The 25,978-nt window shown below is 30.4% G+C and overlaps 1 protein-coding gene and 1 long non-coding RNA gene across 3 annotated transcripts; one reads left to right on the forward strand and one right to left on the reverse strand.

The window, feature by feature from the left end:
* Positions 1-25,978, forward strand: LOC114935529 (cytochrome P450 4C1-like). Of its 2 annotated transcripts, none has more exons than XM_085480705.1 (10): positions 1-261; positions 876-982; positions 2,122-2,215; positions 7,642-7,830; positions 15,905-15,974; positions 22,104-22,230; positions 22,332-22,392; positions 22,709-22,824; positions 23,059-23,127; positions 25,133-25,978. In XM_085480705.1, the coding sequence occupies exons 1-10, from the start codon at positions 93-95 to the stop codon at positions 25,361-25,363; spliced, it is 1,233 nt and encodes a 410-aa protein (XP_085336831.1). In that variant the 5' UTR covers positions 1-92; the 3' UTR covers positions 25,364-25,978. The 2 variants fall into 2 exon arrangements, with proteins under 2 accessions (XP_085336831.1, XP_085336832.1); XM_085480706.1 differs by having other exon boundaries at positions 22,709-22,803.
* On the reverse strand, positions 16,689-17,107 carry LOC146723956 (uncharacterized). Its single transcript, XR_014924270.1, has 2 exons — positions 17,012-17,107; positions 16,689-16,949 (listed from the first exon to the last, which is right to left on the reverse strand). It is a non-coding gene; the product is annotated as an uncharacterized LOC146723956 (long non-coding RNA).

Here is a 25,978-nt window from a genome sequence, read left to right on the forward strand (position 1 = left end):
TGTTGCCTTGCATGTCACGAGTTAGTGACATTAACGCAAAATAACGCGTCGATACGTTCGTTTGTCAGCAAGTTGCCAAGTATATACGTACAATGGCATTCGAAAGTGTTGTGTTAATGACTTTTGCGTGGATTGCCATAATATATCTTATCTTTCATTTTCGCCGGTTAGTTTTTGTCAAAATGGTGAAAAACATACCCGGTCCAAAGGCATTGCCACTCGTCGGGAGCGTCTTCCATTTGTTAAATAGAAATGCTGACGGTAATGAGAGACAATGATACGTTAGATTTATTTTCAAAAAAACGACAAAGAAATTAATTAATGTTAATATTTAATTGTTATATTAATATTTATATTAATATAATATATATATATATTTATATATTATTACATATTTTATATATATATATTATTATATTATATGTATATTCCCAGCAAACACAGTATATAAATGTTATATACTCAAGCATGTTACATGTAACGTATATGTTAGTTGTAATTTCCCACTCATAGATGTAACATTTTTAATATTACATATATTACATTGTAGTTATATTGTCATTATATTTCAAGATAGCACTGACTTATCAATACATCAATGTGCTATTTGGTATATAATTACAATATAACTACAATGTAATATATGTTATATTAAAATGTTACATCTATAAGTGGGAAATTACAACTAACATGGATGTTACATATAACGTACACGTTATATTACTTGTTACATTCCGTTTTATTATAGCAATGTAACAATTATATATCGGTGTTTGCTGGGTTATTTTATAATATTATATTAATTGATTATACAATTATAATAAGGCATGCGCATGACTATATTTTTCTTAATCTTAAAAATAATTTTTTTTTAGAAATTTTTGGTTTTCTACTTAGTTTTGCGAGAGATTATTCGTCCCCGTTTCAAGTTTGGATGGGTAACAAATTATTTATTGGAATATATGAGCCAGATCAAATAAAGGTAGAAGAAAACTCTTTATATACAGGGTTTGTCCGGAAAGTAATGCGTCGCATTTTTTTGTGACGCGACTATACATCGCAGAGCGATGGGACCGGTTGGGGAGGAAGGGGGGTACCCTTAGCTTTCCAACGGTAGGTCGCTCAATTGTTTCCATGCGCTTGGAGGGTTAGGACGGCTTATTCTGTGAACCTCTGCTTAGTGGTCGCGTCGAACTTGTGATGGAGAGAACGATAGAGCAACGCTATGCGATAAAGTTTTGCGTGAAGCTGGACAAGACGCCGCTGGAAACTTTTGAAATGCTCAAGAAAGTTTTCGGGGACGATTGCCTTTCCAAATCGCAGTCAAACAGATGGCACAAGATGTTTAGAGAAGGTCGGAAGGAGGTCGCCGACGAGGCCCGCGCAGGACGCCCGTCAACATCGCGAACGGACGACAATGTGACTCGTGTGCGCCAATTATTGAATTCAGACCGTCGAATGAATGTTCGCTTAATGTCGGAATTATTGAACTTGCCGAAAACGATTGTTCACGAGATTGTATCGGAAGACTTGGCCATGCGGAAGATTTGCGCAAAACTTGTGCCCAGAGTGTTGACCGATGCGCAAAAGCAACACCGAGTGGAAGTTTGTGAAGAACTCAAGCAACTCTGTGCAGATAATCCCAATTTCCGGCGGACTTTTTTTTATTTCCTCGGCTGAAAAGGGAGCTCAAAGGACAACAGCTCGAGTCGGTTGACAACGTACAAGCTACTTCGACGGCCTCCCTGAACAGCATCCCAGTCAAGGAGTTCCAGAAATCTTATGACGCATGGAAATCGCGTTGGCAAAAATGTATTGACGCAGAAGGGTCATACTTCGAACAATTTTAAGTTGTTTTACCTATGCGATCAATAAATTCTTTTTTAAAAAAATGCGACGCATTACTTTCCGGACAAACCCTGTACGTGTTCAATGATTTATATGTATATAAAATATTTCTTTTATATATTATAATTTTTTTTAATAATTTTACAATTATATCGCGATTTTATATCTCCATTTTAACTAAAATAATTTTTCGAAATTTCTACATATATGTTAAAATAATATCCAAATAAATACGCAATAGAGATATTAATAAATTTGTATGCGACGTTATAGATCATATTACAAAGTGGCAATTGCTTAAATAAGGGTAAGCTGTATAAATTTATTGAACCAGCACTTGGTAAGGCATCATTGCTAACGTGTCCTGGTAAGATTATTATATATTCTTATAGTATATATATTATATTTTTATTATATTTTTAAAAATCAAACTTAAGTCGAATTATTTGTAATAATATAATTTACATAACAAAAGTAGTTATAAACAACTTATATATTTTTTTTTCTTTGACTCCAATATTTATTACAATCTGTCCATTCTGCATTGGACATTCAGTAAATTGTATGTTATTAGAGGCCTGAAGAATTTTGTCCACTGACAAAATTCAGTTTGTTCACGACGCTAGTCGCCGGTCAAAAGATCATGTGGTAATCTCTTCTTTAGTCTTTGTGAAGTGGAGTTGTTGAACATAAGTTGGTTTACTAGTTGATTTGGATGATTCATAATCCTGTTTCTGTATTGTTTAATCTTTGTTACTATTTCCTCTTTCACCAAGGGTATGTTTAAATCTCTATGCAGTACCTCATTAGGAACAAACCAAGGTGCATTTGTTATGATTCTTAATATTTTTGATTGAAACCTTTGCAGAATTTCAATATTAGAGTAAGATGCGGTGCCCCATAGTTAAATACCATAAGTTCATATAGGCTTTAAAATGACTTTGTATAATAGTAATTTGTTTTCAAGTCTTAACTGCAATCTATGTCCTATCATCCAATACATTTTTCGTAATTGGAGGCCAAGTTGCTTTCTTTTAGTGAAGATGTGATGTCTCTAAACTAGCCTTCTGTCTAGATGGATTCCAAGGTACCTGACATGTTCAGCTTGAAGAATTTCAGTATTATTGATTCTAATTGGAGGGCAGGTATTGTGTCTTGTAGTAAAGGTGACATGAATTGACTTGTTTTCGTTAACCTTGATCCTCCAATTCTTCATCCATGTGGATATTTTATTCAAGCTATTTTGCAGTATTGTAGAAGCTGTTTCTGGGTTTGAGTGGGAAGCTAATAATGCAGTATCATCTGCAAATGTTCCTGTCATAGTAGTTTTATCGGTAGGAAGATCAGCCGTGTAAAGTAAGTACAGTGGGCCTAAAACGCTGCCTTGTAGAACTCTAGCAAAAATTAGGTAGAGGCCAGTTACTGATTCTCCGTAATCAACTTGGAAATACCTGTTATTTAGGTATGACTTCAAAATTTGATGGAAGTTTGGAAGGTTGGTTTTGATTTTGTATAGGAGTCCATCATGCCATACCTTGTCAAAAGCCTGGGAGGCGTCCAGGAAAGCAGCAGAGCAGAAATCCTTGTTCTCTATTGATTTATGTATTTTGGAAACAAGTCTGTGCACTTGCTCAGTTGTACTGTGGGACTGTCTAAACCCGAATTAATGTTTTGGAATCACATTCTTTTCTTTTATAACAGGTAGAAGTCTCGTACTCAGAAGTGTTTCCAGTATTTTGGCAGGTATAAGTAACAGACTGATTGATCTGAACGACTTAGGGTCCTCAGGTGCTTTATCCGGTTTAAGTATCATTTTAACCTGGGTAAACTTCTATTGAGAGGGAAAAACATTGAGTCTTAGAACGGCGTTAAAAATTTGTGTTAGGTAAATAATACCAGATTCAGGTAGTTCTTTTAGAATTTTACCAGTAATAAGATCATATCCGGAAGCTTTTTTACAATCCAGTTTCTTGACAATGTTCCTAACCTCCGTTTTCGTGAAATTTTTTATTATTTCTTGGAAGTCATCTGGGGATTGCAGACAACGAGTAACATTTATTATGTGCCTTGAAGAACCTTAATAAGGGTGGGACGTAAATACCTTACTTAAATGTTCAGCAAATGTAGCAGCTTTTTCAGAATCATTTCGGGCCCATCTCCCATCCTCGCAACGCAGAGGAAAAGATATCTTTGTAGGCTGTTTTAGCTTTTTTGTGGCTTTCCATAGTAAGTAGTCACTGGCTTTCGTAGCGTCAAGTTGCTATAAATAGTTTTGCAGATCTATATTTCTTTTAGTTTCCAGACATTTTTTAATTTCTTTTATTAAGCGGTTTAGTTTATTTTTTCTATGAGAACATCGAGATAGTTGCCATTGTTTTCTTAAATGTCTCTTTGTCGCTACTTTCTCTAATATTGTTTTAGAATAGTTCAATCTACTATTGAAGGTTTTGCAGGACGGAGATGAGTCCCAAGCAGCTTTCTGCAGCGTTGAGTTGAAGTATTCCACTGCTTTCTCTATATTCTCTTCAGATTTAAGTAATATTTTTGTATAAGAGTTTTAACAAGGCTCTGTAATATAAATATAAATTTAACGTATAAGACGGGCAACAAGAGCCAAATCGCGGATGACAATGCGTTATCCTAACGAAACTAAATAATTTTTCGTTAGAATTAAATACCGGTTGAAATTAAATCTCAAAATATGAGATTATTTCATATTTAAAATCTTGGCCGTGTCCAAGTAAAAATTTGGTGCCTTGTGCACCGGTATTTAATTCTAACGAAAAATTATTTAGTTTCGTTAGGATAACGCATTGTCATCCGCGATTTGGCTCTTGTTGCCCGTCTTATACGTTAAATTTAATATTTTTGTGTTTAGAGAATTGGTAAGAAGATCACGGAAATAATTCCAATCAGTCTTTTTGTTGTGTAGAGTACATTTCCTAGATTTGATCAAAATTTTGCTGGTCAATGTTAATAGTACTGGTAAGTGGTCCGAGGATAACTCTAGACAATTGGAACTTTCAAAATAGTTTTTTGAGAGTCCTTTTACTACGAAAAAGCCAATCAAGTCACGACTTTTTTCCTATCCGTAGGCCAGTAAGTTGGATTGCCCATTGATATAACTCTCAGACCAGAAGTTTCTACTGCTTTAAGTAGCACACGTCCTCTAGAAAAAGTGAAGCGGGATCCCCAGTTAACATGCTTAGCGTTAAAGTCACCTCCAGTTATGAATTTATTTTCTAAGGTTTTTAAAAAATCGCTAAAATGTTCTGCTTTAGTCGTGTGTTTCGATGGATAGTAGATAGCCGCAATGGTGATAGGACTAGTCCAGTCCTCTACGACAATACTAGTAGCTTGAATCTTTTCCTTGCGGTAGGAAGAAGACTGAAAGTGTTTTATTTTATTTTTAATAACAATAGCCGTACCACCATGAGCTGTGCCGTCAGGGAAAGTCGTGTGGTAGAAACTGTAGTTTGGAAATTTGATGAAACATCTATGTATGAAGTGTCTCAGACAGCAGCATTACATCAATGTTGTGAGAATTGAGGAAGACTTTAAGTTCCTCAGCATGTTGTGACAACCCATTTGCATCCTGTGTGTGACCATACCTTTGACAAGTAGCACATTGAGGAATTTGTCTCTTTGGTCTGGGAGCTTTGAATACAACTCTGCAGTTTAAAAGGTACTTAATTTGATATATTTGTTTATTCTCTGGAACAGGTTTTAGGTCTATGAAAAAGATGGGCAAGGAATTTTTTGTTATCCTGCTCTTGATATCCCATATATTAGATATCTGATGCCCTTTTTCTTCAATAGCTAGTTTGAGGTCTTCTGGGCTTGTTGACGGGTGGACGTTTTTCAATATAACTCAAAAACTTCTGTCCTGTTTAAGTTTATAAGTATGAAACTCCGTTTCTTTTTTTTGCAGTTCCTTAATTATAATGGAATAATCTTGGGTGGTTTTAGGCTGGATCTTAATTTCCTCATCACGTAAGACTCTTATCATATAATTATTCTTGGCAATATCATTTAGCAAGTTTGTGAGGGAAGTAATATTTTTAACTTGACCTACGTAGATCGGTGGCGGCTTAGGCAAAATCTTTGCAGTTTCAGTGTTCGATAGATCATCATTTTCAAGAACATTAAATCTGTTTGATGTAAATGCAGAAGTCTTTAGCCAGTAGTTGTTTGACTTTGTCTGCTTTAGGATTCTTATCTGGCTTTCTGGGCTACTTCAAGTCCTATTTTTACCTGATACTTTTTTCCATTTTCTGGCATCTGATGTAAACGGTTGGTCTTTGGGCTTATAGTTTGAATCTCTATTGAACAAATTTTTTAGAGAGTCCTCGTTTCCACTTGTTAGGGACACATTGCCGACTGAGGAGGATCTCTGCCTATTTATGGGATGATCCAAATTTGTCCCTTCTAGTTTAGGATGGACTAGGATGTTGGTTGGTTGATTTGGCAACAATAAGTCTTTTCCAGTAATCTTTTCGTAAAGCAATGCTTGCCCCCCCTCCCCCCCAGAATCCATGGAACCTACCTCCCTGGAAGGTGGATTTTCCAGAACTGGGTCTGGGCTGCCACCTGGGGTAATAGTATTCTTACACGTTTTATTCATTGCTTATTTGCTAGTTTTGGTCCACCCCGGGTATTTTATTTCCTCGGTATCCTCCGAAATTCGGTGAACATTCCCCAATCCGCCACCGTAGGGAGGCGCCCGATGGGGGACTAGCAACCCCGCACGAGAACTTATATATAAGATTTAAAAATAATACACTATTAAAAAAAGGGGTAAATACTTGTCATACCCTAAAAACCATTTTCAAAAACATCTTTTTATCTTTCTTGTCCTGAAAAATTTAAGTTTAGTTTCAAAATTGTAACTCGGTCAAAAAATTGTTAGGGTATGAAAAGCGGTACTTATTTTCGGTCAAAAAATTGTTAGGGAATGAAAAGCGGTACTTATTTTTTTAAGTACCTATAATTAATTTACGTTAATCTTAATTATAACTATATATATTTTCGAAGAAAAGATCGAAAAATACAATCAAATAAAAATATATATAATTATAGATATAATGTATCTATTTATTTATTTTTTTCTTATACAATCTCTGTCCATATATATATATATATATAGGAAGATATATAAGAAGAGAAAATAATACAAATTTTTGCATCGTTTTTTAGAATAAATAAAATTTGAAGAATTAAGAAAAATTATATAATAATATATTTTCATAATAAAACACTTTTCTCGACCAAACTGGCAATATTCTTTTATTAAATAAGAATCACTACGTTTCGACCTTAGGTTTAGGTCAAGTGATTTGCGAGATGTTATAATTAGTCAGTAAAACAAGAAATCATTGTGTCAAATGACAACGCGTCGTGTACATTAAACGATGTAAGAAGGAATAATATATTTTGCATATAATTATAGGCAAGTTTTTCTTTTATTTCTTTAAATTGTGCTTCTCTATTAAAAAATGCAAAAATTATTCTTCTCTTCTCATTTTTCTAGTATTCATTTTATTTTTTTGTATACATATATACAAAAATTGTACAAAAAGAAGAAAACATATAAACATATTTAATATATATAATTATATATTGTTATATTTGATTAGCTATAAAATTTTTTCATGATTTATTTACATTCTGACAGCAGTACTGCAATTTTTTAAAAACAGAGAAAAAAAAAACACACTTACTAAGATGTTCTTTTTTTAATATAGTATGTTTTTTATTCTTTCTTTATATAATCCTTTTCAATATTTATTTTAGCATCTGTATGGATTAAGAATCGAAAAATATTAGTGTCAGGCTTTAATTCAAATATGTTACAAAGCTTTTTTGATATATTTGTCGAACAATCTGTAATATTTACGGATCAATTGGAAAAAATTGAATTAAATGGAAATGAGATTGTATTAGCTGAACCTATATTGCAGTGCACTGCAACTATTGCATGTGGTAAGGCCAAATATAATTAATGTGTATTGTGTGTTGTGTAATTTATGTTTTAATTATTACCACATATAATAAAAGACAAGATCTTAAAAAAATATTTATTATATAAATAAAAGAATCAAAAGTAAAAAAGAATCAAAAGTTTTACAAAAAATAAAGAAAGATGTAATATACATGTAAAAAATTAAATAAATACTAACTTAAAAAAGTAATTAAAATTTAATATTTTGAAGAAATATTATATAGAAATATGTAATAATTTATTAAAGTCATATTTATTAATTAAGAGTTTAACTAGGCTCTGTAATATATAAATATAAATTTAACATATATAAGATAGGCAATAAGAGCCAAATCGCGGATGACAGTGCGTTATTCTAAACGAAACTAAATTTTTTCGTTAGAATTAAATACCTGTGCACAAGGCACCAAATTTTTACTTGGACACGGCCAAGATATAAAATTGGAATAATCTCTACAAGAGATTTTTAATTCCATGTATCCCCTATTCCCCCTAAAGAAATAAAGTGCGAGAGAAAAATATAGATCCGAAAGTCGCAGAATCGGGAATCGAACCCGAGACCTTTCGCTTGCCGGGCGACTGCTCTTCCAACTGAGCTATTCAGATCCTTTCGATTCTATACTTTTCTCTGTTTATATATATTAATGTTGGTAAATAAACGCCTTTAAGCCAGCGTGTATAAATTAAGAGTTTAACTAGGCTCTGTAATATATAAATATAAATTTAACATATATAAGATAGGCAATAAGAGCCAAATCGCGGATGACAGTGCGTTATTCTAAACGAAACTAAATTTTTTCGTTAGAATTAAATACCTGTGCACAAGGCACCAAATTTTTACTTGGACACGGCCAAGATATAAAATTGGAATAATCTCTACAAGAGATTTTTAATTCCATGTATCCCCTATTCCCCCTAAAGAAATAAAGTGCGAGAGAAAAATATAAATCCGAAAGTCGCAGAATCGGGAATCGAACCCGAGACCTTTCGCTTGCCGGGCGACTGCTCTTCCAACTGAGAAAAGTATAGAATCGAAAGGATCTGAATAGCTCAGTTGGAAGAGCAGTCGCCCGGCAAGCGAAAGGTCTCGGGTTCGATTCCCGATTCTGCGACTTTCGGATATATATTTTTCTCTCGCACTTTATTTCTTTAGGGGGAATAGGGGATACATGGAATTAAAAATCTCTTGTAGAGATTATTCCAATTTTATATCTTGGCCGTGTCCAAGTAAAAATTTGGTGCCTTGTGCACAGGTATTTAATTCTAACGAAAAAATTTAATTTCGTTTAGAATAACGCACTGTCATCCGCGATTTGGCTCTTATTGCCTATCTTATATATGTTAAATTTATATTTATATATTACAGAGCCTAGTTAAACTCTTAATTTATACACGCTGGCTTAAAAGCGTTTATTTACCAATATTAATATATATAAACAGAGAAAAGTATAGAATCGAAAGGATCTGAATAGCTCAGTTGGAAGAGCAGTCGCCCGGCAAGCGAAAGGTCTCGGGTTCGATTCCCGATTCTGCGACTTTCGGATCTATATTTTTCTCTCGCACTTTATTTCTTTAGGGGGAATAGGGGATACATGGAATTAAAAATCTCTTGTAGAGATTATTCCAATTTTATATCTTGGCCGTGTCCAAGTAAAAATTTGGTGCCTTGTGCACAGGTATTTAATTCTAACGAAAAAATTTAGTTTCGTTTAGAATAACGCACTGTCATCCGCGATTTGGCTCTTATTGCCTATCTTATATATGTTAAATTTATATTTATATATTACAGAGCCTAGTTAAACTCTTAATTTATACACGCTGGCTTAAAGGCGTTTATTTACCAACATTAATATATATAAACAGAGAAAAGTATAGAATCGAAAGGATCTGAATAGCTCAGTTGGAAGAGCAGTCGCCCGGCAAGCGAAAGGTCTCGGGTTCGATTCCCGATTCTGCGACTTTCGGATCTATATTTTTCTCTCGCACTTTATTTCTTTAGGGGGAATAGGGGATACATGGAATTAAAAATCTCTTGTAGAGATTATTCCAATTTTATATCTTGGCCGTGTCCAAGTAAAAATTTGGTGCCTTGTGCACAGGTATTTAATTCTAACGAAAAAATTTAGTTTCGTTTAGAATAACGCACTGTCATCCGCGATTTGGCTCTTATTGCCTATCTTATATATGTTAAATTTATATTTACATATTTATTAATTTTATTCATTGTAATTGAAAATTTATACAAAGCTCAAATCTAATTTTAATATAGAAAACATTTGAAGTACTAGGAAAGTTCCATAATATATACAAAATATATATTAGATTACATATATACATTAAGATATGATGTTATACATAAAATTATAATGAGAATTTTATCATAAGTCGTGAATTTTATAGATATATAGATCATGGTTTTTTACAACATAAAAGTATATTTTTTATCGTCTTGGAAAATATTGTTTTTTGAAGTCCACTTTATACGGTCTATAATTCGCGATAAAACTCGAAGTAGAATTTTAGGTCACATATCTTAATACATATATGTATATTCAAATGTAAAGTAATATACTAGTTTAAATGTTTGTTATTTTATACGATAAAATCATAAATACAATAAAATTCTGTATCCAATTTTAAGTCGCAAACAGATCATCTAAATCTAATATTCAAAGTGTTTCAAGAATGTTAACTTAAAATTTAGAATCTTATATGTATTGAATAAATTTAAAAAATATTTCTACGTGATATAATATTAGTAAACGGTCTGATTTGTAATTTTAACAGGTACAATTACAGATATAATATAACTCTGAATTAATTAATTATAATCAAAAATTTAATTAAGTTTCTTCATTTTCTTTTATATTATTTATATTATTTTATTTTATATTATTTATATCATTTTTAGCTATAATTTTAGATGTTAATGCTTGAGAAAAAAGTTTATATTATAAATATTTACAGGGTGTTCGAGATCTACCGTATTACACGTTAATGGGAGATTCCTGAGGCGATTTGGAGACAATTTTTCCTCAGCGAAAAATGTCGAGAAAGGTCATCATTTTTTTAATTTTTAGAATCATGTATATCTTTGTAACTAAACTTTAAATTAATATTCTATTAAAGTAAACTTTACCTAAAATTAACTAAAAAATGTAGTTTTGTTAATAATTTATTTTTATAAGGCTTAGTTAACAAAAAAACTTTTATTTTTAATCCTTTATAAGTCGAAAATTATTGGTGCCTGGACATTTTCGCTGAGGAAAAATTGTTTCCAAATCGCCTCAGGAATTTCCCATTAATGTGTGATACGGTAAGTCTGGGACTCCCTGTATAAGAGATACCTATAAATGTATAATAGGTACCTATAAATTAACCATATACAGGTACACATAGTATGCACACAAGTATACAAAAATTATTACTCACAAGGGAACAGTTAGAAGTGTCTCTCACCGATTTTAATGAGTCTTGAATATGTTGTATAGCATTGAAAAATATTAGACCCGTATTTTTTGTAGCTGCATATCTCGTTTAGGGGGTAAACACTCTCTTGAGAAAAAAACGGTTTTTTAATTTTTGAGCTAATACCGTCGAAACCGTAAAAGATATTAAAAAATGTTTCAAGTAAAAGTTTTATGGTTTTCAATATGGTTCTTTAAAACAGTGTAAAAGAATTTTCCAAATATTTCAAATTTTCCGAAATTCCCCCCTCCCTCTATAATTTTTGAAAATTAAAAATTTTTTTTATAAAAATTCTGAAAGTTTATTTAATTCCAAATCCAACCATATATAAAAAAGTGTTATTCCGACAACGCATTTTTGAGAAATAAACTAGAAATACCACTATACACGCTCCATCTGCCTCGTATCTGTCAGACGCTCGCTACTCATGATAACCGTCTTTCCTTCGTAATTTCATAGAAAGAATGAAATATCGATACAAAATTTGTATATGGTATTGTATTTAATAATTAAATTTATAAAGATCTATATATTTAAAAATATAAAAATTTATAAAAAATAATTTAAATTTATATATATTAAAATTTTTTATATATTAATAAATCTATATAAAAAAAACTGTTAATCTCGGCTCGAATTATTGTGTTACAATAAAAATAAAATCTCGACGGCAATCGGAGCCTGTGCGGATGACATGCACAAAATTAATAAATTAAAATGAGATCTCAAATCAAACTCATTTATTAAATTCTAAACGTTTCGACCCACTTCGGGTCTTCTTCAGTAGCTGCAAAATACAAAGAAACAAAAATAAAAGATAATCGGTACAATCAGAAAATTATAAAACTCGTATACATACAATCCGCAAATAAATTAAATATCATTCTCCTCCCTATTCAAACCGTCCGGCCGTCGGAGTGTCTCCCTAACGGTGACCATCGTCAGGAAGGAAGCAGAGCAGTGACTCCCTTACCAACACTAATCAACATAGTATAAATTAAACGTAGAACAATCCACAAGAATTAAAAATTAAAAACCGGGAAGAACACTCACCCCGACAGTAAAAACAGAGAGAAGACGATGCTACACATGACACATCACTCTAACGACTGTGCGGTATTCTACCTCGACACAGTCGATACATATATACGCAAAAAACAAATATAAAAATAAAATATGAAAATAAAAATAAAAACAACTAAAACCTATCAGCACTCATGTCAGAGGTCTAACAAAAAAAAAATCCGGTTATGTATAATCAACAAAGCTAGATTTTGGTAAATTTTTCTATTAACAGATCAAAATTCTCGTTTAATTTATCGGTGTCGCTATGTAAATTTAAACTATTCCTCTGACGTTTTATGTGGATCATTTCGGATATCAAACGTTTACCTAAAAAAGGCTCCTCGTCCAAGACTTTTACATCCTCCCAATTAAATTCATGGTTCAATAATCTATGCTCCGATATGACTGAAAATTGTGACGCGTTTCTCTTTATGTTGCTGCGATGTTCTTTCATCCTAGTTTTCAACAATCTACCCGTCTGCCCTACATACGACGCATCACAATCCATACAATCAATTTTATAAACTACATTGTTATGGAGTTCCTTTGGTAACTCATCCTTGTGTACTTTGATGAATTTACGGAGACTGTTAATTGCTGTATAGGATGGAATGACATCCAAATCACGTGTAATGTCCTCGATTCTCTTCGATACATCATTAACATACGGAACATTAAAGTACGAAACTTTTTTCTGCGTTAGAATCTTGTCATTGCATATATTTGCACTATTGTTATGCAACTTATTATTGTAGCGGAAGAACAACTTTTTTAACCGCGTTTGTAATGTTTGAAATATCAAATTGAGAGGATAATTATTAGACAAAAGAACTCCAATCATAGACTCAAAGTTATCCTTATGGAATTTCGGATGAGTGACTCTATCTATGAGGCTGATAATGGTGCCCTTTTTATGGCAGAGAGGATGCTGCGACTCAAAATTTAAATATCTACCTGAATACGTCGGCTTATGAAACAAATCAAACTCAATGCTCCCATTATTTATAATAATAGTGACGTCTAAAAAATTCAATCGGTTGTCAACCCCCTCCTCCATGGTGAACTGCAATCTAGGATGGAAAGAATTGAAAGTGTTTAAAGCAATATTATTAAGCATGGAGGGTGGGGCCGCCAACGCGATATCGTCAACATATCTAAAATAAAATGGAAATGACATTGGAATCGCAGCAATCGCTCTACTCTCCAAATCTTGCAACGTGATATCCGCAATGATCGGTGAGAGGGGGGAACCCATAGGCGTGCCAAAAGTCTGTTGATAACATACATTATTAAACATAAAATAAGTCGAATTCATAATAAAACGAATTGCCAATAAAAATTCATCTCGTGGAATAATACACTCTTTTTCAATATACCCCCATCTGTTAATTAAACTATCAATAGCCATATCCAATGGTACGTTGGTGAACAATGATGTAACATCTAGTGAAACTAGCTTCACATCACTATCCACACATAAACCATTTAATTTGTTCATTAATTGGAAACTATCAGAAATAGCCGAATCAGGTTTCGGAATTGCCTTATATATTATCTTATGTAAAAATTTTGCCAAGTAATAAAGAGGTGTATTCCTAGAAGACACGATGACACGTAAAGGGCAATTCGGTTTATGCACCTTCGGCAGACCATACGCTCTCGGTAAAACCCCGTCCGTGCAGTTCAGGGATTTATATGTTGTTGAAGAAATGTAATTCTTCATTTTCCATCTCATTAAAATACCGTGTAATTGATTAATTAGGTTCCTAGTCGGATCTTTTTTAACAACAGTATAAGTATCCCGGTCAGCCAGCAAATCACACATTTTGTCCATGTATAATACATATCTCTGTTCATCGCAACCGTGATATTACCCTTATCCGCCTTCATAAATCTAAATCGTAAGAAGGCGTGAAGACTTAAACGCGGATGTTGCTATGGAAACAAATCGTGCAGAAGGCACATATTACTTTTGGTGTACTAACCAAGACTTTGAAAATTGAAATAATCTCTTACTTGAGATTTTATTTCAAAAACCCCTTGACCCCCCTATCGAAATAAATAATTAAATGCGAGCGAAAAATATAAATCCGAAAGTTATTGAATCGGGAATCGAACCCGAGACCTTTCGCTTGCCGAGCGACTGCTCTTCCAACAGCAAAAATACGAAGAATTTTAGTGGGATTTATGATCGTGTTCTTGGCGCTATTTAAATTATTTTTATTTTTACTTATTTATTTATTTATTTGACTTTGTTATGAGGTTTTAGATTGCGAAAGACACATTAGCTTTGTCTCGATTTTCTTAACGCGTAGTGACTAAGATTCTTGCTAACTGTTAACATCTATTTATTTATTGCTTACTTCTGTCAATTCTACATTGTTCATTAAAACAATGGTGAATATTGTCGGTGGTATGCAGTAAATTTGATTTACTGTATTAATTTATTATGCATTTACGTTCGGTATGTAACATATTTTTGTATATAAATTTATAATTATTTGTTGCGATAAAATGTATTAAAATTATAATTATTTTTATGTAACTTTTTATAGATTTACTTGAAAAGGGCTGCAATGACAGCCGAAACGTTCTATTTTAACTAATTATTTATAATAAATGATTGCCAGTTTGGTCGACTTTTACCATTGAAGAAAAATTTTTATTAATTATTACTTATATATATAGCGAACCTTAAGAATTATTATCTGATAAATTTATATATTTTTAAATATATGGATCTTTATAAATTTAATTATTAAATACAATACCATATACAAATTTTGTATATGGTATTGTATTTAATAATTAAATTTATAAAGATCCATATATTTAAAAATATATACACGCTACTCGTGATGACCGTCTTTCCTTCGTAATTTCATAGAAAGAATGAATATCGATTATATTTTTAAATATATGGATCTTTATAAATTTAATTATTAAATACAATACCATATACAAAGATCCATATATTTAAAAATATAATTGATATTCATTCTTTCTATGAAATTACGAAGGAAAGACGGTCATCACGAGTAGCGAGCGTCTAGCGAATACGAGGCAGATGGAGCGTGGTATTTCTAGTTTATTTCTCAAAAATGCGTTGTCGAAATAAAACTTTCTTATATATGGTTGGATTTGGAATTAAATAAGCTTTCAGAATTTTTATTAAAAAAATTTTTAATTTTCAAAAATTATGGAGGGAGGAAGAAATTCAGAAAATTTGAAATTTTTGGAAAATTCTTTTGCGCTGTTTTAAAGAACATTAAAACATTTTTTAATATCTTTTACGGTTTCGGCGATATTAGCTAAAAAATTTAAAAACTATTTCTTTTAAGAGGGTGTTTATCCCCTAAACGTCGAGATACGCAGCTACAAAAAATACGGGTGTAATATTTTACAATGCTATACAACATATTCAAGGCTCATTAATATCAGTGAAGGACACTTCCGACCGTTCCCTTGTCAGTAATTAAAAATTAAAATAACAAGTTTATTTTCTTATGCGGGATTGTGAAGACACTGTTCTTGGCGTCAAGTGGGATTTACGAGCAGACATAATCAGTCAAGTCTGTAAAGAAATTATAAGGTAAAAATATAGTTTCCTCCTAATTATAATTTTAGAATATAATCAATTGATGTACGTATGTATAAATAGATTTAGAATATAAGTATGCTGTCTTCTAAGCCGGGCAATAGAGCCAAGGAAACGAAAACGAAACGAAAAATTAATTAAACGGAACTGTATCTCAATTTGAGATCCCAAAGTTCCACATATAAATTAATTTCGTAACTTACATATGGAGAAATAAGCGAGAAAAATATAGGTCCGAAAAGTCGCTGAAGCGGGAATATATTTTTCTCGCTTATTTCTCCATATGTAAGTTACGAAATTAATTTATATGTGGAACTTTGGGATCTCAAATTGAGATACAGTTCCGTTTAATTAATTTTTCGTTTCGTTTTCGTTTCCTTGGCTCTATTGCCCGGCTTAGAAGACAGCATACTTATATTCTAAATAGATTTATTTCAAAATTTGATTTTCTTATATATACATTTTTTTAAACATAATTTTTAGGATAATTTTTACACATAATTTATATTATTTTATATAAAATTAAATTATATAAAAAATTATATAAAAAATATACATTATATATTGTATATTCATATACATATATACATATATTATATATATATATATATATATATATATATATAAAAATTAATTAATGAAAGGCTCGTATAATTTAACAAAATTAAACAAATCATATATAGCAGGCCAACTGAACGAGCAAATAAATAAGGTGTAAAAATTTTTTATTAATAGTTAAATAATTAAATTAACATTCCGTTACAGAATCGATATAAATTGTAAACGTTTCGACTGCACTACAGTCTTTATCAATACATAAAAGTTAAATATTAAAATACAAAGTTAAATGTTAAAAATACAAAGTTAGTTAAATATTAAAATATAAAATTGAAACGATTCTTCGCTGTTGACCAATAGATATGCAAGGCGATTGGTCTGAGATGCCAAGTTATGCGACATTTGAGCATGCTACGGATATAATACGCGAATTAAATCAATGTCAGAGAAAATTAAAAAATCTTTCAACTTACATTATCGTTTTAACAAGTCCTTTTCCCCGATATTTCAAGTGTGTGTTGCGAAGTCTGAATACCAAATGTCAAAATAGAGAGCGTGATGTATTTATTTATTACCAATGTTTTTTCTAAATTATGATTCAGCAAATTTTTTAAGTATGTCAAAATAACTACTGTCTAACAATTCGGTGTCTGTATTTAAATTAATTCCATTTTTCTGTTCTTTAATGTGGATCATTTCAGATATTAGTCTTTTATGGTAGTTCAGTTGGCCTGCTATATATGATTTGTTTAATTTTGTTAAATTATACGAGCCTTTCATTAATTAATTTTAATAAACGCTGGCCTTATAATGCGTGGGACTAATTACCCGTTTAAATACCATCGTTTTAATTCTAGTTTTATTTATAACTATTTTGGTCTAGAAACGTTAAAACATTTTAAATCTTGGCTAAATTTTAATTATGCGATAATTAAGGCAATGTCGAAGTTGAAATTTTTAAGGGAATGTAAGAGATATTGTTTGTTTCCCAACCATTTGCGTAATTTCTGTAACAATAAATTTGTTTTCCACCACTATAAATCAAAAAATAGGATGCGTGGTTTGTTGCATAATATCAGAACTGAAATTCTTAACATAGAGATATTTGATTTATATAGAACTTTAAACTCACTTAATAAAAAACGGTCAAGGCAATTCCAAATTCTCCAAAATCTTTTACCATCTTATATCTGGCAGGAGATTTTAAATCACCATTGCAACTCCTTTTCTTTGTTCAACCAAAAATTATATCTCATACACAATAAAAAATTCCTATGGCTACGTAAATCGCATGAAACAGAGTACATTAAAAATATTGATCCTATCGAATTGAAAACAATATCATCAACAAATATTGTTGATAACACTGTTTCTGCCAACAGTTTTCGTTGTGCTACACATAACCCTTTACAACAAACTAACCAGAAATGGTTTATTAATTTAACTGATAAAAAAATTCCCCCCAATGTAACCAATCTATTACAATTGGGAGGTGAATTTAGTCTCCCAGTTAACTTAAATAAAAAAGTAGCTATACACGAATTCATCAAAGATATAGAAAGCAATTCTAATGGGATCAGAAATCTTACTTCGATTCGTAATGCTGCCATTCCACAATTTTCATTATTTTTAAACAATAACGACAAAAAAACGGACATACAAGAAAAATTATTTCACATGCATAGAGACACAATTAAATTCTGCAATCAAAATCCTAATATTTTATTTACTAGAGCAGATAAAGGCAGCATTACAGTCGCACTAGAAAAAGAATTTTATATAAAAAAAGTTGAGAGTCTCCTAAAAGACGATTCTACGTATACCATAGTGAAAAACAATCCATCAACAAAAATAGAAAAAGAACTCAATATTTGTTTAAAAAAATGGTTGAAAAAAGATTTCATTAACAAAAAAGAATATTATTATTTATTTTCAAGCGACTCTCTTCTTCCTAAAGCCTATGGGCTCCCCAAGATCCACAAGGAAAATATTCCTTTTAGATTAATAGTTTCCTCAATAAATACTTCTCTATATAATATTGCTTCTTTCTTTCATAAAATTTTAAAAGATAGCCTTCCTAGAGCGGACAGTTTTGTAAATAACAGTTTTGATATATGCAACATTCTATCAGGGAAAACAATACAAGATACCGACATAATAGTTTCATTGGACGTTGTTTCATTATTTACTAATGTTTCCGTAGATCTTGCATTAAACGGTATCAATAATAGATGGCATTTTATAGAGTCACACACAAAGATTCCCAAAAATGAATTCATAGGTATGATAAAATTTATATTAACTTCTACATTTTTCACTTTTAATAACATAACTTACAAACAAATTTATGGGACTCCTATGGGTTCCCCACTTTCTCCGATCATTGCCGATATAGTCATGCAGGACTTGGAAACATTAGTGATTAGTAATTTAAATTGCGAAATGACTTTCTATTTCCGTTATGTAGACGACATTATTTTATGCACTTCCGCTGACAATATTACATATGTTTTGAACGAATTCAACAATTATAACGATAGACTACAATTTACATTGGAAAAAGAGGATAATCGTTGTATAAGCTTTTTAGACATAATGATCAAAGTAATAGATAATAAAATTTATTTAGATTGGTATCACAAAAAGACATTCTCAGGTAGATTACATTCATTTTTTTCAAATCATCCGACTTGTCATAAAATAGGAACAATTTATAACTTGGTAGATAGAGCTTTATTACTATCACATCCGCAATTTCACAAAAAAAATATAGAGAAAGCTATTAACATTTTGCTATCCAACGGTTATCCTCTTGACCTAATTTTCACAGAAATAAAACGCAGATTAAAAAATCTCTCAACTAAGAAATTTAACAAGCCTAATAATAACAATATAACAGATACCAATAATACTAATACTAACATTAAATATTTTGTCATACCATATATAGAATCAATATCTGAGAAAGTTGCTTCAGCAATAAGAAGACCTGACGTAGTGGTAGGATATCGTTGCATTAAAAAATTGAATGACTTCATAAAAGTTCAAAAGGACAAAAATAATTGCCCCACGAATTCTAATGTTATTTATAAACTGAATTGCAACGATTGTGACGCCACATATGTCGGACAGACAAAAAGACAGTTAGGAACGAGACTTAAAGAACATAAAAATAATAATTCAGAAACTATTATGTCGGTATCTTGTATTGTTTTCCCTGATAGAATGTTGCATATATCAAAACTGTTATTTACAAAACTGTCCGCTCTAGGAAGGCTATCTTTTAAAATTTTATGAAAGAAAGAAGCAATATTATATAGAGAAGTATTTATTGAGGAAACTATTAATCTAAAAGGAATATTTTCCTTGTGGATCTTGGGGAGCCCATAGGCTTTAGGAAGAAGAGAGTCGCTTGAAAATAAATAATAATATTCTTTTTTGTTAATGAAATCTTTTTTCAACCATTTTTTTAAACAAATATTGAGTTCTTTTTCTATTTTTGTTGATGGATTGTTTTTCACTATGGTATACGTAGAATCGTCTTTTAGGAGACTCTCAACTTTTTTTATATAAAATTCTTTTTCTAGTGCGACTGTAATGCTGCCTTTATCTGCTCTAGTAAATAAAATATTAGGATTTTGATTGCAGAATTTAATTGTGTCTTTATGCATGTGAAATAATTTTTCTTGTATGTCCGTTTTTTTGTCGTTATTGTTTAAAAGTAATGAAAATTGTGGAATGGCAGCATTACGAATCGAAGTAAGATTTCTGATCCCATTAGAATTGCTTTCTATATCTTTGATGAATTCGTGTATAGCTACTTTTTTATTTAAGTTAACTGGGAGACTAAATTCACCTCCCAATTGTAATAGATTGGTTACATTGGGGGGAATTTTTTTATCAGTTAAATTAATAAACCATTTCTGGTTAGTTTGTTGTAAAGGGTTATGTGTAGCACAACGAAAACTGTTGGCAGAAACAGTGTTATCAACAATATTTGTTGATGATATTGTTTTCAATTCGATAGGATCAATATTTTTAATGTACTCTGTTTCATGCGATTTACGTAGCCATAGGAATTTTTTCTTGTGTATAAGATATAATTTTTGGTTGAACAAAGAAAAGGAGTTGCAATGGTGATTTAAAATCTCCTGCCAGATATAAGATGGTAAAAGATTTTGGAGAATTTGGAATTGCCTTGACCGTTTTTTATTAAGTGAGTTTAAAGTTCTATATAAATCAAATATCTCTATGTTAAGAATTTCAGTTCTGATATTATGCAACAAACCACGCATCCTATTTTTTGATTTATAGTGGTGGAAAACAAATTTATTGTTACAGAAATTACGCAAATGGTTGGGAAACAAACAATATCTCTTACATTCCCTTAAAAATTTCAACTTCGACATTGCCTTAATTATCGCATAATTAAAATTTAGCCAAGATTTAAAATGTTTTAACGTTTCTAGACCAAAATAGTTATAAATAAAATTAGAATTAAAACGATGGTATTTAAACGGGTAATTAGTCCCACGCATTATAAGGCCAGCGTTTATTAAAATTAATTAATGAAAGGCTCGTATAATTTAACAAAATTAAACAAATCATATATAGCAGGCCAACTGAACTACCATAAAAGACTAATATCTGAAATGATCCACATTAAAGAACAGAAAAATGGAATTAATTTAAATACAGACACCGAATTGTTAGACAGTAGTTATTTTGACATACTTAAAAAATTTGCTGAATCATAATTTAGAAAAAACATTGGTAATAAATAAATACATCACGCTCTCTATTTTGACATTTGGTATTCAGACTTCGCAACACACACTTGAAATATCGGGGAAAAGGACTTGTTAAAACGATAATGTAAGTTGAAAGATTTTTTAATTTTCTCTGACATTGATTTAATTCGCGTATTATATCCGTAGCATGCTCAAATGTCGCATAACTTGGCATCTCAGACCAATCGCCTTGCATATCTATTGGTCAACAGCGAAGAATCGTTTCAATTTTATATTTTAATATTTAACTAACTTTGTATTTTTAACATTTAACTTTGTATTTTAATATTTAACTTTTATGTATTGATAAAGACTGTAGTGCAGTCGAAACGTTTACAATTTATATCGATTCTGTAACGGAATGTTAATTTAATTATTTAACTATTAATAAAAAAATTTTTACACCTTATTTATTTGCTCGTTCAGTTGGCCTGCTATATATGATTTGTTTAATTTATATATATATATATATTAAATTTATACATATATTTTTAATTATTAGTAAATTATTATACATTATTAAATTGTATATATAATATTTATAATTAATATAATTTTAAATATATGTATCGATCTTAATATCTATGTCAATCTTATACTTAATATTTTATATTAAATTTTTTACTATATAACTATTTCGGATTACCTAAAGAAAAGATCTTGAAAAGATTTTGATTTTGAATATATTCGAAAAATGTAATTATCGCAATTATAGTTAAGTACACATTTTTATATCTTACGATAAATTTCAAATTTTAAAAAAAGACATTTTCAGATGTAGAAAAGGTATAAGGCACAGATTACAGAATATATTCTTGCATCCTAATATTATATATAATCTCTCTGCTTCCGGACGTAAACAACAAAAGGGTTTAAATTTCATACGTTCCTTCGTGGATGAGGTATTCTGCGAATATATTTATTAATATATTTTAATTTACGTATACATAGATCCCCATGACATAAAAAAGATTTTCATTTTATAACTAATATTGTTATGCAGATGATACAGCAGCGACAATGTGCATTAAATAAATCGAAGACTGATGTGAAAGAAATAATTCGTAAGTTATTAATACATTTTTTTCGCATGTTTTGGTCTCTGTGTGATTATTACAATATGATTTATCAATACTTGTCACAGTAAAATAAATTTTATCTAAAGCCATAAAAGAGTCATAAAATGCGTTCTTAAAATAACTTTTATTTACTGATAATTCTTTTTCCTTTTATAAACTTAATTCGAATAAATTAAGATTTTTAATATTCAAAATAAAAAATAAAAATAAAAAAAATCAAAAACATAATTTTCTATTTTTTGCATCGTCTTCTAAGGAAGTAATTTGCCATACTATTTTATATTCTTTTCTATAAATATAGACCGAGCAATTTGCGACATGCTCTTGAAAAAATCTAACAAAGAATCATTCACGCACGACGATATTCACGATAACGTGCTGACAATGTTAGTGGCGGTATGTAAGATGTCTCTACAGGTATGATTATATTCAAATAAGTATAGAGGGAGTTCTCCTAACGCCGTTAGAACATAACTGAACGAGTGGTTATATCAGTGATAAGGTAAGGGGGATCCCTACCTGCCTGCTTTTCATCGATATAGCCACTCGATCGCGTTTTCACTTGCATAGATGTAATACATGTCCGAGATTAGGTGCTGTCCGACGTGAAGGGAAACTCTTATGCATAAAATTTGTATTTATTTTTATTAGGCCAGCGACACAATTGCCATTACAATCAATTTTGCAACCTTTATGTTGGCGAACTTTCCGGAGATACAGGTATATATACTATATATTATACATAAATGTGTGTGTGTTTGTGTGTACACATTAGATGAATTCATTCAAAAATTATTTATTTGCTTTATAAATCAAGTATTCGACAAACTAGCAGAGTTTTACAATATTAAAGATTTATTTTGTAATAATAAAAAAAAGAATTCGACATTCAAGTAAATAATTTGCTCAAATAAATCGCAAATAGAGCTTTTATGATATATATGTTTTGTTACTATTATATAATTTTCTATAGCGTCAATTTTTATTAATACTCTATATGTGTATATACGAGTATATTGTATGTATATAATTATTTACCTACGTATGTATACATATACATTTACATTCACACATACATATATTTTTTATATTTTTTATATTAAAATATGTAAAAATAATATAATTTTGTTATACTGATATCTCTATTAATATAAAGAGTACAATAATTATTTTTAATGTTTTAATAAAAAAATGTTATAAAAAACTTTTTTTAATTTTTCATTCAAAATAATTTCTTAAATATGACCAACATTTTTTACACAAAAAAATAATATGCTAAAACAATTTTTTTACATAATATGATAGCTCATTTATTAATTCTTCAAAAAATTATGTATAACATGTGTTTTTATCTCGATAAAAATGAAAACCCTGGCGGACTAACTAGACGAGGTTTCGACGTACTTGACAAATACTAGATGCATTCCGAACAAATACTTAATTAAATAGACATATTTTAGACATATACATGACGTTCAAATATATTCCAGAACCAACATAAAACATCCAGTTCTTGAATAGGCAGTCTAGATTTTATTCATCTAGATTTTGTCGAAAAACAATGTCTAGATTATGGCTAAATTTAGTCCATGTTATCCAACACTGGATAAAATTCGTCTAAACTTTGTCCAAGATTTGTTCAGAAAATTACTGTCCACACTTTGTACAAAACTGGTTCAGATTGTCCATTATTTATCCGCAGAAATTTGTCTAAATATCTAAAACTTGTTCAGAAAACTATTGTCCACACTCTGTACAAAACTGGTTCAGATTGTCCATCATTTTTTAGCAGGAATCTGTCTAGATTTTGTCTAAGACTTATCTAAAAAACATTGTCTACACTATTAAAAACTACACAAAACTATCCAACACTTCAAGACAGGAATCTGTCTAAATTTGTTCTAAAACTTGTTCAAAAAAACTATTATTCATATTCTATACAAAACTGTTATTATCTTGTAATAGTTCCTTCATTTGCCATTATGCGATGCAAAACGCACTATCTATCTCGTATTCAAGTTTAGTTACGAGAATTATATAAAGCGCAAAAAGCGGCTATTGCGATTATTATTATTTTAATCAGTTTAATATTTCTGATACGATCCCAACATAAGAAATTCAGATGTATATTTATATATTATTCATCTTTTTTACACATTTTAGTTTCTCACTGTCTTTCAGTGAGATCTTGACAGTTTTGAACGTCTTGACAAATCATATAAGTCTTTCAAGAAATATTGTAAATTAATTCTATTTTCTAATTTTTTTATTTTAGTACCAAAACAGTGCTAAATACATAATCGGTATTGAAATAAAAAATTAACATAAAATAGAGTTGATCAGTTTGATTTCTGAAAAGCTCATATCATTTATCAGAATGTTGTCCAAGTTGTCCAAACTGTGGGCAATATTTAGAAACCGATTAGACAGATTTTAGACAGATTATTTCAATATTTTGGCAACGTAGACAGTTTTTAGGCGGTATATAAACAAATATTAGATAAGGTAGTCTAAAAATGAGACTGGTGGACGTGTTCCAATGTCCAGAATGCATCTAAAACAAAGTATAAGATTATGTCTACTTTTTGTCTGTAGTCCATCTAGTTGGCCCGCCAGGGAATATATGTATAATTGCATGTCTTATATATATATATATATATATATAAAATTATTGAACCTTATAATTATATTGCATGCACTTATTAGCATTTATTTCCCTAAAAAGGAAAAAGCATATCAGGAATTGTTGGGAATTTACGGACTAGAAAGTCCCAAATTCGCATCAATTAAATATGAAGATTTACAGTATATGGACTATCTGGATCGCGTTATTAAAGAAACGATGCGATTATTCCCTGCGGTGCCTTTAATCGCACGACAACTAACCGAAGATTTAAGATTGGGTTTGTTCATAGATACACAAATTATGTATAATTTGCAATACATTATTTATTAAAAGTCATGCGATTTTCCCGTAATTAAACCAATATATTTGAACTAAAAAAAAACGGAAACAGAAAGAATATAATAAATGCATTTAATAAATAAAATTATATTTTTTTATCAATTTTTCTTAATCGTGAATTACAAACAAACTAAACAAATATAGATAATAAAATATATTAGTTTTAATTTTAAGTAGATATTTAACAGAATCTACATATATATTCGAGTATTATATAATAAAAAATATACTTAACATCAAAGCTTTTTTCAGAATTGTGCAAACTCAATTTGTTGCAAGCAAATGTTTCACACGAGGAAAATGTGCTATATAATTATACGATACTTTTTGCTTGTCTGACAAATAAAAGAGAACTCCTATTCCAACAAAATTGTCTGCTCTTTCTGCTTGTAGTCTTAAATTTCAATTCTTATAACTCGAAAAGTGCTTTATGAAAGAATATTTTATTATAGTGTTTTGAAAAGATCTCAACATCAACTAGAAGCATATGAAATAAAAAATAGAAGGTTTTGTTTAAAATATTCGTGTTAAGCTTGACCGGTCTTTTCAAGGTCATCTCAAAATCAAATAGATAACATCATAAAATAATTTTTTTGAGTCCTACTC

This window comes from Nylanderia fulva, unplaced genomic scaffold (assembly GCF_048542155.1).
Source record: "Nylanderia fulva isolate GAGA-0341 unplaced genomic scaffold, ASM4854215v1 Scaffold159, whole genome shotgun sequence".
Lineage (NCBI taxonomy): Eukaryota > Metazoa > Arthropoda > Insecta > Hymenoptera > Formicidae > Nylanderia > Nylanderia fulva.

Bases quoted from the DNA above. Each gene is read 5' to 3' on its own strand.
- LOC114935529 (XM_085480705.1), top strand. From the start codon at position 93: ATGGCATTCGAAAGTGTTGTGTTAATGACTTTTGCGTGGATTGCCATA. The intron at 22,393-22,708 runs GTAAGTTATTAA...CTATAAATATAG, and splicing joins TGATGTGAAAGAAATAATTC to ACCGAGCAATTTGCGACATG. The intron at 22,825-23,058 runs GTATGATTATAT...TATTTTTATTAG, and splicing joins TATGTAAGATGTCTCTACAG to GCCAGCGACACAATTGCCAT.